Below are 13,766 nucleotides of genomic sequence, written 5' to 3' on the forward strand. Positions count from 1 at the left end.
ATCAGACCCCCCCCTTCCCAAAGCAGGGTCAGCTACAGCAGGCTGCTCAGGACCATGGCCAGTCAGGGTTATGGATTCTCCAAGGACAGAGAATCCATAACCTCTCTGGAAAACTTGTTCCAATGTTTGACCATCCTCACAGGAAAAAAGAAAAAGATTTTTTTATTGTTTAAATAGAACTCCTTGTATTTCAATTTGTGTCCATTGCCTCTTGTCCTGTCGCTGGACGGCACTGAAAAGAGCCTTGCTCCATCTTCTTCACTCTGCCATAGTTATTTATATACATTGGTAAGATCCCCCTGAACCGTCTCTGCTCAAGGCTGAACAGTCCCAGCTCTCAACTTCTCTTCATATTTCAGGTGCTCCACCTTCACTCTGCAGTCTGTTGCCTCCCTAGGAAACCAAAGCAGTTCTGCCTTGGATGTGGGCAGGAGGAAAAGCTCCCTCTGCAGCTGGGAACGTGGAAGCGATGCCAGGGACTGCTGTTTCCCAGTCTGCGAGGAAACAAGAGAGCATGGAAGTCATCTGCAACTCCATCTCTGCCTTCAACAAGGACATAAAGAAAAGATCCCTGTGCAGCTGGGAGAGTGTCAGCAGTGTTAGGGGCTGTGGCTCCCTACCCACATGCTGAGGACCACACCAAGAGCTGTACCTCCAGCTGGGTCCATAACACAGACTATGCAACCGCCTTTGTGGCCACACATCCAGCTCTGCTCAATATGCAGGTAAGATCTGTCTGAGCAGTTGGGACACTAACAGCAGGATCAGGGACTGCGGCTCCCCTAAGTTAGTGCCTTCAGCGTGACAACCCTAGACCCTTGGCAGGAATCTCACCCTTGAGAACATTATCACGCACAGAGAGCGCCTCAAGCCTGTCCTGCCTCATACTTTGACAAAAGGCCTTTCCTCCAGACAGCTCTCCTTTACATACTCACTACATCACACGTCTTCCAAAGAGATCTTCTTTACCACATGTTGGCAAACCAAAGTGTTTCTTTGCCTTCCAAATTTGAGGGAAACCTACTTTTGGGAGCTTCCTCTGGCTTTCCTCCTCTTCAGGCCCTTTGCCAACCTACCATGTGAGAAGCTGCCATCCTGGCTTTGTAGGACAAATGGGGACAAAGTCACTTCAAATGTGCCTTTCCGGGGACACTCTCTTCTGTAACAGCACCAAACATCTCTTTGGTCAGCAAGCCTAGGCAAGACTCTGCAGTCAAAAAAGGTGCCCTCTGGCACTGTCACATCTGAAGCAGTGTCACAGGCAAAAAGATAGCTTAAACTAAGAACATTATCAGGCAGTAGATAACTGAGGCAGGGGCAATATCAGAAGTTGCGCGCTCAGGCAGAAACTATTACTGACAGACACACCGGAGCAGATGTGGAAGTCAAGATTAACCTAAATTCCAGCTTGGGAATTGAAAGGAAAAGGAAAGAAAAGGACTCTTTCTGGGAGTGAGTAGGGGTAAGCAGTTCTGTTGGTACAGGCTTTGTGAGTTTTTTGTTTGCTTTTACCCACCTGTACAGCCACTACTGCTTGTTGCAAAATAAATACAACTATGAGGGCCCACATCCTTCAGTTGTCAGGATTTGACTTGAGTGCAAATCTCTTGAGAATTCCAACAGAAACCAAGAACACCCCCATAATTCAAGAGGAAAAAAAAAATAGTCATGCAGTTCCCCGAGGAAGCTCAAAGTTACAGTGCAGGAAACAGCATCATCCCTGGCCAATCCCACAGACGGGGTGCTTTCTTTTCTCCCTGTGAATGGGAAGGACAAGCCCAACCATGTTCCCTCGCTCCATCCTGATCCTCCAGGCAACCCACCTTTCCCTCCTCAAGGAATCATCTTCCTCAAGTACTCGTAAAGACAACTGATCAGGAGCCTGGTGAGTCAAGGGCTGCTAGTGTTGTGTTTTATACGACTGCTTCCCCAGCAGTGTTTCCTCCATGTCCCTCTGCACATATGACTACTACATAACTGCAGTACCATTTGCCCTCTCTCATTTGTCTGGAAAACCTTATGGAGAGCAGCTCTGTCAGCAGTGAAACTCCGCCCTTTCACGGGTCCGCTTCTCCTTCCTTCTTTGCATTCAATTATCTGTCTAACAATTTCAAGCAAGTATCACCTCTACTAATTGTGCAGTTGGGGAGTTGCAAAAGAATAAACCATCATACTGTATGACACAAAGCGCAGACTTCGAGAAAGAAACATTTTCAACAGCTAAATCTAAACATCAAAACATCTTTCAGGGATCTTACATATCCCCTATGGATCAAGACAATGCGTTTTTAAACAAACAGGACTGTTCAGCATTCACAGGCCTCAAAACTGAAACAAAGCCAAAATAAGACCTTAAGATCTCTGATATTCTACTTCATTCTAACTCTAAAACATCAATTCTGAAGGCATACCAAGCAGGCATTAAAAGGCTCTTCATCACATATATTCTGTCAGCCATCTGAAGCCTTCTTAGGTATAGATTCATGCATTTTGACTGCACCACTAGTCCTGCAAATGCAATAAGCTCAGGTCAGGCCTAACCTATTGAATAAATGTTTGAGACATTGCATGATCAATGTAGCAACAGCTGGAATCTGACCAAGATGTGTAAAACCTCACCTTGCTTAACAGATCAGCAGTTACCTGGAAATTTTAAAAAGACAACTAATACTTCACAGGTATCTCACTTCAAGGATGGGCAGCGCTCTATTTCTGTTTTGGGCAGCTTGACAGTATTTTCTCTGTACAGATTTCTAAATGTGTTCATGTTATTAAACTGCTAGAGGGTGACTGTCCATAAGATCACTCTGAACTCTGATGTAAACCCAAAAGCCAGGTTATTCAGTTAACTGACAAATCCCATACGCTCTACCCCAAGTGACATACAGAAACCCCTTACACCTGACTGCATTTATGGCAAGGATGCTCCCCAGGCACAGACTCCAGGGGCTTGTGTTTGGTTGGCCTCACAGTTTAAAAACCTCTCTCCAGGTCCTTGCTCAAAGAACACAGCACTTGCCAACACTGCATCTTGCTGAATACTGTGAAGGAAGGGAACTGCATTTCTGTTATCCTGCCCTGCCTTGCTTGTCAAAACAGCTTTGTCTGGAAGCTGCAGAATGGAGCGCGTCAGCACAGATCTAGGAACAGAGCTATAGAATTGCTGTAGCAGAATTAAGCAGAGGACAGGAAAATATTGTATAATATGCAATAAACAGAGGGCATTTCATTAAAGTTGTTAGCAAAAATAGTTTTAAGACCTTCACATTTTCATAACCTACACAAAAAGACCGCAGTTTGAGAGGTAGTGGATCACATACCAGTGAGAAAACTATTTGGAGATATCTCAGCATTTTTAGTCCAGTATAAAAACATAAGATTTCCTTAATAACAAAATTTGATCTCCAAAGAAACATTTTTTCACAGAAAACACAAATATGTGCCTGAACAAGCCATACAAAATTTGCTTAAAAAGTCTGGTTGCTGGAGAGAGACATAAGAAGGAAATGCTATCACCAGAATTTATCACAGGCAGCATTTTTTTCTGCTAGAGTCACGAGTGCAGTTCCCAAACCAGAAAAACTTGAAGCCAAGCCAGAAGTTTGTGTTAGGCATAACCGGCAGAGTTTGGGTAACAGGAGACTGGCTGCAGGGGTCACCCCTGTGGTCCTGGACAGCTTGGCAATGGTCAGAAACAAGCCACCACGCGCCAACTCTGCAACCACTCGGATATAGTTAAGAAAGGGCAATAGCCACTGAGGGCAGGGGACACTAGAGGTCGTGGAGATGCACAACAGGAGACATGAGAGGGAACATGTGGAAGGGGACATTATTGGGCACAGGGCTGGAGACAGCCTCTTGGAAGGAGGCACTTCATGTCACCTCCCAGGGGACTGAGGCTCACAAAGAAGCCCACACCGGAGCAGAGGACGCAAGTAAGAAGGAAGGAACAGCGGCAGAAAAGTGAAAGAAGCAAAAAGTGGCAAAAAAGAAAACTGCCCCAACTCCTGTGCCACCTGTCACCTCACCAAAAGGACTGAGCATAATGTGCAATGAAAAGAAGGGGAGTGGAGACTAGGAAGGGGACAGGGGATGTGTCTGGACTGAAGCTGAACCTGAGGAAAGCCGTGTTTGCCAAAACCGCTTGTCATCTTCATTTCTCTACAAATGTCTAAACTCAAAGGATTGCCAATTGGGAAACAAAGGCTGCACAGGCTTTGGCAGTTTCTCAAAGCCTTCTGCTTCTCCAGATTCTTAACCTTTCTCTGCACTAATAGAGAGCCTTTAGAGTCATTTCACAATACATTTCATGAACAGCTTTCAATGCTATCCCATCAACTCTCTACAGCTCTGCTAATAGAGCATTGCCAGATCACCTTCTAACCACAGTTGTCTTACCAGTTCTTCAACATGACTTCAACCAACTGGGTCTAAAGACTGACCCAGTTTTGGAGTTTAATCCCTTCTGCACTGAAAGAAGAAAGCTCATTCCTCAGCCTTTCCACAGGAATTTCAATGTCTCTGCTAGCATGACATTAGCATAACATAAAGACCACACAGGAACGCCTCCTCCGTGTCCCAGTGAGAAATAGTTTTTCTTCACTTCACTTTACTTTACAACAAACTCCTACCTACACAGGCAGTGCACAAAGAGAAAGCAAAATCTTTCTATTCTAGCTGGGGTGGAAAAATTAAAGTTGAGATTTACAAAGTAGGCTTGGCCATATATATCATTACCCCTGCAAGCTCAGTGAATGCTCAGCTTTCATAAAGCTGTATTCATATTATCCCTTAGAGATGGGAAACAAATTTTCTCAGCTCTGTTTGCCACACACTTTAGGTGAACTCAAAGTTGTATGGCTTCTCTAAGGCACATAAGCAGTTCAGTTGGCAGAGATCTTGACAATTGGCTAAAGCTTTGCACAGTGCTAATGTGGCTTCCATTTGCCAGTAAAATACAGTGGAGGCAAGCTTCAGGTTTTACTGCATGCCCAAAGAGCGCTAAGATGGGGGTGCATGGAGCTAATGCAGGTTCTTTCCAGGGCTTTATTTCCAGCACACAGCACAGGCAGTAACTAGAAGATGCTTCTCAGTTTCCCCTAGCAGATGGAAGGAAAAATGGGAGATGAGCTTAGTACGGCAGTAGTTGGGTTTCCTTAATTTTAACTTAGTAAGAACAGCTCAGCTATTACCCTTTGTTAGAATTAACTGCAACTCTAGTGCATGACAAAATGTCACTCTAAATTTAATCAGCAGGGACAGTATATTTACATGTATTTTTCTTCCCTACAGTAATAGCAATAAATTATCATTTTTACAGCAATAGATAGGTAGTTGCTGGTTACAAAATCTGGTGGAATTTAGAGCAATCCAGCTAACACTGCTTAATGTCCTCTTCCCTCTAGCAGAGGTGTGTCAAACCCAGTAAATGTTGACTTTACAGCCTGTTTCAACTTTCCAACTGGTCCCACCCTGTTCTTAAGGAACCAGAGCCCCTTTAGTCCCAACTGATCAAACTGGCTGCCATAAACAGAGAAAAGGTACATTTTACTTACGTATCTAAATTAATTTTAAGTATTTAACTTATTTTTCTAAGACTCAATAGAAGGATTCTGGTAACAAAAATACCTTATCCACTTTATCCTGCTGTACATCATAGTCCAAAACCACCACTGTCTTTCTTTATGTACCTTGCCTCTCCTATGTTTTAAAAGCATTACAAAAGGTATTTATATTCAGCACCATTACATCTGTAACACCACTATGCATCAGTAACAAGAAACCCATAAAACAGGCTCAATTTTATTGATGGAGGAACTTACGTTCACCGTTTTCGGCCTTTGGATACTAGAGGAGGTACTAGTATTGCTCAGCTAACTTCTGCTAATGAGTCACCAAGGGTCAGAAGGGAAGAATACCCTAATGCTATTATACCAGGTCCAAGCCCACTCTATCTGTACGCTTCAAAGGGAACCCTACAGTGTCTCAAAAGAAGCTCAGCTTCTTATCATTCAAATAGAAAGGAATCCTTTAGCAATTCATCCACCTATTAAGGCAATCTTCTCCCCGTCAGCCTTTTCTACAGTGTAACAGGACTGTAAGTCATTTGAGTATTAGGGTTACATTACAGAGCAATAACCTAATTTGATTTGAAAAACAAAACAATTGCAAAGTGGCCTCACCATACTCTGCTTGCTTCCTGATGGGCAAACATACCTCTTTTTGCAAAGCATCATCAGGTTGTGCAAGAAGTTGAACAGCTGCTTCACTTTCAAGTGTCTTCCCAGGGAACGGTGTAATCTCTGGGACAGATGATAGTGACAGCCTCTCCACAGAGTGTTCAGTGACAGAGTTCAGTTCAGAGCTGTTTTTACTCAGAAGGCTTTCCACCATCCCAGCCTCCCCTTTCTTTTCAGCAAAGTCTTCCTGGTTATCTCCATCATCACCCATGGAAGAGTTGAAGCCATTTTCACCTGCCACCATCAGGCCCCAATCAGCATAATCTGTGCTCTCCTTCTGCTGATGTCTGATGCTCAACTGAAAGGGGTCCTGTTCCAACTCTTTATAATCGTCAATGTATTCAGGTATCTCCTCAAGGCTGGGATCTTTGCCAAGCAGAGACAGCTCCTTCAGGCTACTCACTTCCTCAGATGGCTGATTCTGAAGTCCCACAGAGTGGACCATGCTTGGGATCACTTGCCCAAATCCTAGCAGTGAGGCTGGCCTCTGAGAAGGTCTCAACACAAAAGTAAGATAGGACTTTACAGTTTCAATTTTTTTAGGTTCACAATTCTCTTTGTGTTGGCAGTTCACGATGTAACAGCGTCGTTCAAACATCCAGGACAAGTCACAACCAGAGAGGTCACAACATGCTGCGATGCAGTCGGACACTGACATAGCATGAGGAACTCGCATAATTTTAGTGGTTTCTAAATTGGGAGATATTACTGCATCCGAGTACGTGGCTCCTTCTCTGCACTGCTCACAACTGGAACCTGAAACAACACCGCCAACATAAGGCACAACACTACAACCAAGACATAATATAGTTTACTGTAACCAAAAATGGCTTATCACAGGAGACAAGATAAAGACAGGTGGTACCCTGCTTAAATAAGCCCATTTCCTTTCACTAACATCACCACTGATTTTTTTTCAGCATGTCCCTTTGCAGTAGTATTTGTACTTTGGAGGACTTTTCAGTGTAGGATCTTGATACGTTTTACAAAGTGCCTCTTACTCCCTCTTACTAGAAATACATAGTGATGGAATTAAGTTGCCAATACTTAAAAACAAGAACAGGGAACACAAAAAAAAACAGAAATCATGGGGTACTTGCATTATCCTCTTAGCATAGTGAGCAAAGCATGTTTTAAAACAAAACCCAAATAAGATCCTGTAACATGCCATTGTTTCATTTGAGGGACAAGGCAGCAAAAATCTACATAGGGGAAACATTTGCCATTTCACTTGAACTTCATGAACAGTCCCTCATACCAACATAACTCTTGGGCTTAATATAAATGCTGGATCAAATTCTCAATTTTTTGCTGCTTTACCCACTAGTTCACGTGAAATCCCAAGAGCATCTTTCCTTCCTTTGCAGTGAAGTTGTAATCTTTTAGTATGACATCAGAATTATTTTCATAGCACATCACAGGCTGAGCGTGAAATGTTCAAATCAAGCATGAGTCAACATACTGTATACCTCAGCCAATTTTTAACATCTTTTCTAGGTGTTTTTTTCCTGGTTATAACTACTCTTCAGAATTCCTCTCTCCAAAATGCAACTCGAAAAATCTGATCATGCTTCAAAAAACAGTTGAGTAAAACCAGGACATTCTTCTTAACATAGTTTTCAACTAGACTTGCTAACTCAACCAATGAAAACAAGATGTCACCAGTGTGGAGCTAACGCAATAATGGAAGACAAAGTTGACTCTGCCTGCTTTGCACATCATTAACAGTTGAGTTCTGACAGCAGAAAACTCATTATTCATAAAAGTATATGGCAGGAGGAAAAAAAAAGGCAGCTTGACTAATGGGTTCCAGCCCAAATCTGTTGAGCTAATAGGCAGGAAAAATGAGATCAATGAGTAGGAACAGCCCAGCAATAGGGGTTAGGTCTGACCATGACCTAGGGCCTTGGAGATGCAGATTTTCCTATGCATGCAGTGTGTCCAACCACCACACTCCAGTTCCCACATCTTCTGGGTTGACCTGCAGTACACTCCTTCACAATACATGATCTGAATAGAGCTACTAAAATACCTGTGGGGCATCATACTGCCTGGGATGAATGTATGGCTTGCAAAGTAGGTTAAGTTCAATGCAAAAAACCCAAAACAAAAAAACAAAAAAATTGCACCACACACTGAGCGATAGAGAGGACAATGCCTTATGACAGTTTCGCAGAACTGGCTATTTGGGGTGAGGAGATACACAAAACAAAAACAAATTTTAAAAAAGATCAATGACTTGCAAAGAGGTATAGCTGAATAGGAAGCGGACAAAAAGGATAAACAGCTTCAAGTACCATTTTTCTGACTCCAGCTACTCCTTCACAGAGAACTCGGATGCTGTTTATTCTTCCAATTTACACTTTCAGTGAAAAAACTATCCAGGGGAACATGAATTTAAAACAACCTATCCTGTTGTAACACAGCTCAGACATGAAGTATCTTTATCTGCATCCAGGAGATGCTCAGGATTCGTGCATTTTTTTCTTTCACATTGCATATAAATATTCCCTCTATGTTTCCTTTCACCTCCAAGAACATAAGACCCTGGCAGAGACTGAATTGTCATCACAGGTCTTTCCTTTAAGTTGCCACACAACTTAAGACAGGGGAATCATCAGAGCTCTGGGTTAAAATGAAGCATAGGAGTCAGGCCATTCTGTCCTTTTTCAACCCGTATCAATTTAGTTAATCCCGTAAATCAGCAGGGAGATGAAAAACAGGCCTTTAATAGGATAAAACAGAAACAAGACAGACTGTGAATGTGCAATATTAGGCAGTAACAACTCATTATAATTAAGACTTTAAGAACAGTACTATTAAGGTAGGTCAAAAAACTCCTTTGAGGGCTGTTTTCACATCTTCCCTTCTTTACCTCATCCCTGAAGGGGAAGTGACCAACCTGTTAAAAGACATTTGAAATTTTCATTATTTATTTCTTCAGAAAAGAACGACCAACAATTCTTGTCTTAGAGACATACTTCCACAACTGGAATAATTCAAAGCTCTAACCTGAGGCTAGACTTCAAATCCTCACTCAGTCTGATATCAAACAAAGCTTCAAATCTCACTTCACCACTTTCAGTTTGATACATCAGGTATTAAACTGCAGAGTCAGACTCCCACGAAACTGATGGTGTTTCAGTAGCCATAGAGAGAAACAAATCCAGCACATTCCTAAAATAATGCATAAATTTGAACCTAAATCTCCCAAGCAAGGATCATAGCTACCCCCTTTTTGAAATGTCAGAAGGCCTTGCTTTCATCCCAATAAGGAATGGAAAAAAACATTAAGCTTCAGAATTTCTGTACAATGGGAAAATGATTTCCCTGCCAATTCCAAATTAAATCTAACAGTATAATACAAATATCAAAGTAATCCAAAGTTTCATCTCTTGCTTCGGCTAGTTACACCTGAATTAAATTCTATCAGTAGGTGGGCAAGAATGGATGAATTTAGCAGGCTATTTCAGCCTGACACTAGGTGTGTCCATTTTGTCTTCAGATGGAAAATATGTAAAATCTACTTAGTATGAACTTAATCTGACCTCTAATCTGATCTCTAATTTCATATTCCTCTTCACTCCGTCCAATCTCCAGTCTGCAATGGGCTCAGGTAAGAGACAGTGAGGTCTCTTATTTACAGAAAATTTACTGGAAGCATGTCACATGAAAGCTCACATAATAACATTTGTCTGCTGTCTAAGGTCATAGCACCGCTGTCTTCCTTTCGTTAACTGAACTCAAATTAAAGCACTGTACCATGTTATGTCTATAATAAGACAACACTAACATATCCAGAGACCTAGTCAGGCAAGCTGGTTACCCTAAAAAAAAATCCCACACCTCCCACCAAAACCCTAATAAACATTCACACCATGGAACATAGCTTCATTTTAAAGAGATTCCTTCCTTTAGCAAGGAAACACCCACACCTTCCTTTGAGACGCATACTACCACTCTTTTACATCTTGGTGCATGAGTCCACTGATGTCAAGAGCCCAGCAGGAACACAGCTGTTCCTCCATCACTGCTGGCTGGAGACCTTTCCTCAACTGGACATGGAGACTAACTACAAAACCTAACAGATGCTTTTCCCCCTCTCCGGCAGGCTCATACAACCATGGGTACCTGAACGACTTGGAGGCTAATATTCTTTAGTCACTAAGCAGCAAATTGTGACAGTGTACTAATTACCCCAGTCTGAAACCCTGCAAAGACAGAAATACGCACTTGTGGGCTGCTCTATTTGTTTTCCCTAGCAGCAAAGAGTACAAAAAGAAGCAGAAAGAAGGGGCAAGAGGGAACGTGCAATAGAGGAGAAGAGCTCAGATTCAGACCTTGCACCAAGAAAAGTCTTATTTGGCCAGAATCACCTCCCACTACCTTCTTGCTGGCAGCACAGCACTGAGAGCTCAGGTGGCACACTATTCTCACAGCGTGAAAGTCTCTGAACTATGTGAGTGAGCATGGAAGGTCCTATAGCAGTCTCCTACAGGAAGAGTAGACTGTCTCTGCCTTCCTGACATCTGCTCCCTCCACTCTCTTTAAGCAGCAAATTAGTTCCATTCTATTTTTAGAGTTAATGATTTTTTTTTAACCTATCCAAGTAACTTTTACCTCATTTTGGTGAATTTTGAGAGATGTATCAGTGAGAAGCAAGTTTTGTTTTTCCTACTACCATAATAACACATTGAAACAATTTTGATAAGGTTCCAGAAGCAAAATAAAAATAACATTTTTAATTGCAGTCACCTAAGAGGAGAACTTGCACTCTGATTTTCAAGCTAGAGCCAGCTTCCACAGCACAGTTATAAACCCCTAAAAAGCACACTTTGTATCCTGGAAACCAGAAATGCCATATTACTGAGAACTTCCAACATCTGAAATGTCACTGCATCAGTTCCTCTAGCAACGGCTAACATCTCCGTACACCATGAATGCATTTTCATTCTTTTTCAACCGGCTGTTTTTAGGTTATTTGGTGTTTCCCCCCCCTTTCCCTGACATCTCACATGTCTTTAAACAGGGATACATCCAGGATAACAAAGTGCTCTTTTGGGCCTCAGTAAGGATGCTGACTGCAGATTAAGCACTGCAAAGGGAGTAGGAGGAGAACAAATAGACAAAAAAAAGGCTCAGTTACTTAAAAGCAAATCCTCAACACAAAGCTAAAGCAAATAGTATTCTATTTACATCTACAATGAGACGAAAAGCTTTTGTGGCTATTATGGCAGCCTTCATGACATTTACCATTCACTTCTTGTGTCTAGGATCTGTCAAAGCTCCCTAATTAGTTCAGTGGGCCTGATGGTCCTCTCAAATATTGTTTTCATTCTGTGAAATGTTATCCCTGTTAGCCACTGATAAATCAACTAAGTACTATTTAAAGAAGAAAAACAAAAACCCAACAAAACCCAAAAACCCCACACATAAAGAACACTTCTCCCTCCCCCTCATTTTTATTTTTTTTTTTAACCAGGCTGTGGATGTGGTCACAATCCAAAAATGCCCAAACCGCAGACCAGATCCCCATTTTTCACTTAATTTACACATGAGCATCTAAGCACACTGAATCAACAGACTGAATGAATGACACTGGATATTTGCAGTTGGAGACTAGAAGGGTAGATGCATGGGTGCGGCCACTACATCCCTCCATGAGGAAACATCAGACCACTTCCAACAGAGATATGGACAATGTGAACTAACCTGGCATACTGCATAACTCACTAGCATCTCAGAGATCATAATCAGGCATTACACCATCTTGTCTCTCTGGAAAGACCTGTGTGAACCATAACACATTACTAGAACATCTAACCATGACAGTATAAGTAACAAAGAACGCACTGCAACCCCAGGCTAGTTGTTCCACTGTCATTTCAAGGCCTACCTACATCTTAAAGTGTCCTTTGACACTCCTGGCCTGTGTTTCATGCGTTAGATAGGTGGGAAGAAAAGGGCATTCATCTTATTCTTCAAAGTCCAAGACCAGCAGTAGCGAAATGTGCTAAAAATTGATGGCTTGTAATGTATTTAGAAACATCCCATGCTAGAGTACAGAAAAGGCTACCGCTAATGTCTAGCAAAGACTCTGGGCAGTCATATAATCAATGGCTGGGCTGCATGGAGTTAAAAAAAGGAGACAGACTGCACAACACCTGCGATGACAATTACCTGCCAATCCATCTTCGCATTTTTGTTAGAGTGGCTAATCTCAGCACAAAGCACCACAATATGAACACAGTATGAGAAAACTGAGAGTCAGCCATGAGAATGCTATTATATCTGCAGAAATGCATTTCAATAGCAGTATTTGCAAGGTCTGCCAGATTAGAATATGCCTGCTCAAGATGAGAGCTAGACTGAATTGATTCCAAGGTGTTGCATTCACAGTTGCAAAGTAAACTGTTGTTTCTGTGGTGGAAAGCAATGTATTTTATCTCTTATAGGGGGAAAAAATGAATGGTTTTGGATGCATTAGCATAAAAATTATTGATTTTTATTAATGGCCATAATAATTTAAATCTATTTCATATAAACTGATTTCATCAATGAATGGATATAAGCCAGTGAAATGAGACTGGCATTATAAGGAATGCCTATGTGGAGAAATCAAGAACTGCACGCACAAACTAGTGTTTGTGCCTCTCAGGAGGCTTGAGCTGAATTTGGCAATAGGTATTAGTGTGCACCATGTATGCCATCTACCATGCCTCTGTCACTCAGCATTTTTTGCAATTGCATGATTGACTTCCCAAACCTGGAAGTACCCAGTGACAGTGACTCGCTAGGCACCTGGCAGCCAGCCAAGGTCAACCCACCACATTCATGCAAATCAGTCAAACACTATTAGCCAAAAGCCACCATGCACAAAATTTAAAAAAAAAAAAAAAAGTCATCTAAACAGGAGAGAGTATCCCACCTCAATTTCTTCTGACAAATCAGAGCATATTCTTCAATACCCTACCAAAGACAGTAATAACAAGCCCATTTCTCTATTCTCTCAATGATGCAATGCCAGCCTTCTCATTATCTTAAGTTAAAACAAGTCGTAAAAAAACTTTTTTTTTCTTATAAAAAAAAAAGGAAAAAAAATTAAGAAAACTCAATTCACCTTAAAGCCTGCACAAAAAAAAAAAAGTCCTTTTGACTTAACAAACGTGAGCATCCACTGACGTATTTCAGCAAACATATCCTGGAAATCAGCAAGTACCTTCCAGTTTAGTTACAGTTAATATTAACTGGATGGAAAACACTGCAAATTATTGAGATGGAAATAAGTAAGTACTAAAATTTATACTAAAATAATATGTGATACTAGAACATATTAGGCCCTACGCACTGTGTGCTGGCACCTGAGATACAGGGAGAGGCTTGGAATACAGCCAACAGTCTAATGCTCTTGTTCCCAGATAGCGTAGCAAAATTGCAACTAAAGAATGACCACAAGACTTTCTATATGCACATGGAGGATATTATAGCCTGCTAACAATTAATAGCATTACCAAAAGCATAAAACTG

At 41.7% G+C, this 13,766-nt stretch overlaps 1 protein-coding gene across 4 annotated transcripts in view; it reads right to left on the reverse strand.

The window, feature by feature from the left end:
* KIAA0319 (KIAA0319 ortholog) overlaps nt 1–13,766 on the reverse strand; it is a 62,325-nt gene that overhangs the window by 31,572 nt on the left and 16,987 nt on the right. For all 4 annotated transcript variants that reach the window (XM_054192225.1, XM_054192222.1, XM_054192221.1 and 1 more), the window contains exon 3: nt 6,217–6,995. In XM_054192225.1, the coding sequence (XP_054048200.1) occupies nt 6,217–6,995 (779 nt within the window). The remainder of the gene's footprint in view (nt 1–6,216; nt 6,996–13,766) is intronic.

Source organism: Rissa tridactyla, chromosome 2 (genome assembly GCF_028500815.1).
Source record: "Rissa tridactyla isolate bRisTri1 chromosome 2, bRisTri1.patW.cur.20221130, whole genome shotgun sequence".
In the NCBI taxonomy this organism is placed as follows: Eukaryota; Metazoa; Chordata; class Aves; order Charadriiformes; family Laridae; genus Rissa; species Rissa tridactyla.